Source organism: Vicia villosa, unplaced genomic scaffold (assembly GCF_029867415.1).
Source record: "Vicia villosa cultivar HV-30 ecotype Madison, WI unplaced genomic scaffold, Vvil1.0 ctg.000441F_1_1, whole genome shotgun sequence".
NCBI classification, from domain to species: Eukaryota; Viridiplantae; Streptophyta; class Magnoliopsida; order Fabales; family Fabaceae; genus Vicia; species Vicia villosa.
In genome coordinates this window covers 879,714-884,289 of record NW_026705209.1, presented here as the reverse complement: position 1 = coordinate 884,289, position 4,576 = coordinate 879,714, and the positions used below count along the sequence as shown (strand labels likewise).

The following is a 4,576-nucleotide window of genomic DNA, read 5'->3' as shown; positions in this document are numbered from 1 at the left end:
ATATAATATAATAAATTCCAATATTCCACACTTCTCATTCTCTGCTTCAAAACTTGTTCGATTTTGCAGTACTTACTCTCCATTTATGGCCAAAGGCGTGATATCTGATGACGAAGGTGAACCCTAGAAATCCTCTATTTCATTCGTAGCTTATTGTTTTCCTCTTCTAAGTGCTTCTTGGTTCTAATCGGAACCCTAACTTTTTCGGTTGTTTTATGATGCAGATGAGGTTGAGGTTGAGATGCACGAGAGAGAGCCTGTTGATGGTGAAGAATTGGAAGAAGGAGGTCGAGATATGGACAAGGACGATGTGGATGAAGAAGAAGAGGGTATGAACTTTGATTGTTCTGAAGTGTTTTTGCTGTTTACAATTTCTATTGGGTTTTTTCTTACTTTTTGTTCTCACTGGCTGCGGATAATTTTTTAGAATACTGGGGATTTCAAATTAGGGTTTTCCCTTGCGGCATTGTTTGATTTTGGTATGAAATATGACTTATGTTAAGTGCTTGAAAGTTGTTTTTTATTAGATTGATGATGCAATGAATTGTTGTGTTGATGTTGAAAATGGAGTCGAGGTGATGTATTATTGTGTTGTGTGCTACCTCTACGTCGATCCGGTGACGTCAAGTTTGGCTACTTTGATATGTGAATTTGCAGATCTATGTGACAAGTGCGTGTAATGTTTCTCTCAATTTCAGATTGATATGCATGGGTGAGTTTGAAAATTAATGTGTGTGGGAATTGGAAGTCATTTTTTATATCAGTACTCATTTAAAGGCATGCAAAAAAAATTGTAGTTACTATTAAATTATAGAACAATGCTTTTAACACTTTCTTTTATAGTATGATGGTTCCAGCACAGGACAAGCTCCTGGAAAAGATAGTGAAGTTATTTTATAGTATGGTTTACTTTATAATATAATATAATATTCTGCTTCTGTACTTGTTTTTACTTAAAAGCTATTACAAAATATTTGAAGTTAAAAATTGGAATGAAAATAAATGGTTTACATTTGTCAATTTTTGAACCAACATACTGAAAGTAAAAAAATACTAGTTTATCCTTAGTATTACTATTAATCTTAGCTCTGAAGTATCCTATACTATTGCATTTTTTTACGAACTAGCATAAATTAGAAGAAGCTGTTCGAAGAAATGTCGAGGAGAAGCTTCAAACAGAGGAAGTCAAGTTGGAAATAGAAAGGCGCATTGCAGAGGGGTTGAAGAAGAAGTATGAAGATGTTGAAGTTCAACTTGAAAAAGAAAAGCAAGAAATGCTTGTTGAAGCTAAAAGAAAACAAGTAAGTATTATGTGCCCCTTATTGTATGAAAAGGATCACAAGCTTATGTTTTAACTTATTGAGAAATTCTACTATCTTAGATGTTATTTCTGATTTGTTGTTCTAGTAGAACTGAAACAACAATTTTTTTTTAAAAAATGTCATTAGTCATTGCACATTTTACTATCTGAAGATAGATCCACAATATGTTGGCATGATTGCCATCTTTTTCTACTTCTGAGTTTTATTCTTATTTTTCCTCAGGATTGATATTATAGATAGATCAAGTTAGTGATTATTGCAGTGCTGATGCATGTCATTATTGGGTTTGTGATGTAACTGAGGATTTAAATTTTAGAGAAAATATGGTGATTAATGATTTATAATATCCCTCAATCATACATTGATAGTTGAGTATGCTTGTAGGAAAATTTGTTGTAGCTTATGTCCCTACATGTCAAGAAAAAGAATATTACCTTGCTTGTGCATGTGAAGAGATATATGCCCCTCCAAGTGCTTACTTTTCTTTGTTCGGATTGAGTGTTAAAGCTTCATTCCTCAGAGGTAAGCTGTCCTTCTTTTCTTTGCGTTTTTTTATAGTTTGACGGCAATTATTTTCCCTATTTTTATGTATGTTTAGATCCTTGTAGGAGAGACTTACATGGTAGTTTGGTCCTTCATATATAGTTTGTATATAATTCAAGTACATAATGTCTTATTATTCTTGCCTGAATTGAAGTCTTGTACTAATGCACCTTTCTTAAATATTATAGATGTATAGATATCATATCAATGCTTTTACCGAGCGGCGGATCTTGGTTGATTTTATTGAGGGGTCATGAGAAACGAAAAACATCTATTCAAACTATCTTAGATAATTTTCTAAAGTGGTTTGATCGTGTAGTGACATTAGTTATTAATTCTTTTTAGGTGTTTTAGATAACATAGGAATTGAACCACAAGTGGAGAGGATTGGCAAGTACAAAAGTGCAGGAGATCAATTAGCTCGAAGGACCATGTCTGATGAAAATTATGAGATGCTGACTGCATTGCTTGATAACATCTATACAAATTGGCTGGATAAAGTCTCTTCTGCCAAAGGTACTTTTACATTTGAAATTTAAGTTGAATCTTGTATCACTAAATAATTGTGAGATGCTGACTGCATTGCTTGATAAGTAGATGTTTCAGTCACGATACAGTCCCAAATCTTCTACCTGGAATGCAGCGTGTCTTTAACTTTTTAGAATCCTTTATAGTATGTACAACAGACATCCTTTGCCCCTCACTTGCCAATAAAGAGACAAACATTTTATTTTTAATAGTGGAATCTATTTTGCTTTCTCTTTAATTAGTAGAACTTTTCCTTAATTTTATACTTCATAAGTGGTTTGACATTTGCCAACAGACTCTTCTGATTATTTTATATATGGATGTGTGTACATGGGGGATATCTATGTAATGGATTATTTTTAAGAACCCGGCCTCAATGAAAACTTGCCCTATAAAGGATGATTCTGCAGTGAGCTGTGTGGAAAAAGCTAAAACGAACACCAGTTAATCTATTGTGTGTGAAATTTGAATCCCTAGTAATTTTTTTTGTTTTTACTTCTCTCAATGACCTTGTGGTTTTCTGCCCAGTATTCTCCCACAGCCTCATCTAATTCCTCATTGGGATTTTCTTCTATCTGGTTGCATCTTGGGATTTTCCTACTGTTGTAACACTGATTCATTTCCAGCCAAAGAGTTTTACCATGGTGTTATAGTATGACATTTTGGGTTCCTTGTTTGGACTACCAAAATTGAGCTTAGAGATAAAAAATCTGAGACGAGTTCTCCAAGTTAGAATAGCAATTGAGGATTATTCTGCACCTACAGCTGAAAGTAGGTAGTAGAAGTCTTTCGAGTTTCTCTCGGACCTAGGTACCTTCACTCTGTATAGTTCTTCTTTGGTCTCTAGTTATACTACAGTATAGATGCAATTTGTGTGTTGGGGCAGTTTAGCTAGCATGGATATTCCTGATGTCCAAGTAGGTGTGGAGAGTAGGCTATGGTTGTTGAAATAATTATATATTTAAATATAACTGGCATATTTTCGTTTGAGACAATTTGCAAGTTTGTTTTCAGAATAATTGAAGGATATTCTTTATGAGTATAGAAGGTTGTGCTTTCTTTATCTATCTATATACATCCTTGCACGATCTAAAAGTGAGTATCGTTTGAATGTAGAGATAATTGGCTATTTTTGTTAAAGTTCAAGTTACTTCTACCTATAGACTCAATATTAAGATTTGAGAACAACCAGATGGGTTATATTGGCTAGCTTTACATTATGCAGGTTGCACCATGAAGTTGTTAAAGATGATCTAATTTGGTTCATGTCAAGACTACGAATGTAGCTGAGAGCTTACTTGACCTAGAGGTTCACTCTTAAACCAAATTTAAGATATTGGGTGACTTCCTTGAATAAACGGGCAACATTTTTGCGGAGAAACAAATTTACCGCTTAACTAGGTTTTATCCATATTGTTTATTTTGACAAATATTAGCGCACTTTTGTATTTAAATCAATTTTGTTTTAGAAGGGTTTGCAAATGATGTTAAAAGTTACATATGCTTAACACTGATTTAATTCTGTGAGGATAAAATACTCCGCTTATTATCTGGTGCAACCCATATGTTATCTTTACTAGTATTTTGATTTCTATTTCAATTTTGTATGAATAGTCTCTTTTGTGAGTGATTTAATCAATGATTTCTATTTCATGTATTTCATTGGTTTATAATTTCCACTCAAGATCAGACTGATTATTGTTTATTTATAATTTAACCATAGCTTACTTATCATAATTAGAATTGGTCCCTATTTGTACCAATGCTCATCCATTACATGTTAATAACTGGCACATGATTTGGTTTGTTGAAGAAAACCACTCATGCATAACCATTACATATGTTAATAACTGGCACATGATTGGTTTGTTCAAGAAAACCACTCATGCATAACTGGTGCTTATATTTGTTTATCTTGTTTGTTTAGTATTAGTAGAAGCAATGCATATGTAGTTGAAGTGAGCCATTATATGCATGTATAATTATTGCATAGGAAAAATAAGGGGTGGCAATTGGATCCATTAAGCTAAAATCCATCAAATCCATTCACCAAAAAATCCATCCAATTCATCCACCAAATAAAAATATAAGTTAATGGATGGATCCAATCCATCCATTTATATACATGGATGGATTCAATCCATCCAACACATTTTGATAATCCAATGGATTATTTTTATTTT

General features: G+C 33.1%; 1 protein-coding gene and 1 non-coding gene across 5 annotated transcripts; both read left to right on the top strand.

The window, feature by feature from the left end:
* LOC131628285 (serine protease SPPA, chloroplastic-like) lies at positions 1–3,944 on the top strand. Of its 4 annotated transcripts, none has more exons than XR_009291731.1 (5): positions 1–116; positions 225–712; positions 1,128–1,301; positions 1,707–1,844; positions 2,211–3,161. XR_009291731.1 is itself a non-coding variant. In XM_058899137.1 (3 exons), exons 1-3 carry the CDS (start codon positions 1,697–1,699, stop codon positions 2,942–2,944), a joined length of 342 nt encoding a protein of 113 aa, XP_058755120.1. In that variant the 5' UTR covers positions 1,394–1,696; the 3' UTR covers positions 2,945–3,161. The 4 variants fall into 4 exon arrangements, 2 of the variants coding, with proteins under 2 accessions (XP_058755120.1, XP_058755119.1); XR_009291730.1 differs by having other exon boundaries at positions 225–899; XM_058899137.1 differs by lacking the exons at positions 1–116; positions 225–712; positions 1,128–1,301 and having other exon boundaries at positions 1,394–1,844; positions 2,211–2,381; positions 2,922–3,161.
* LOC131628309 (small nucleolar RNA R16) lies at positions 3,867–3,954 on the top strand. The gene has a single exon (XR_009291740.1). It is a non-coding gene; the product is annotated as a small nucleolar RNA R16 (small nucleolar RNA).
* The last annotated feature ends 622 nt before the right edge of the window (positions 3,955–4,576 follow it).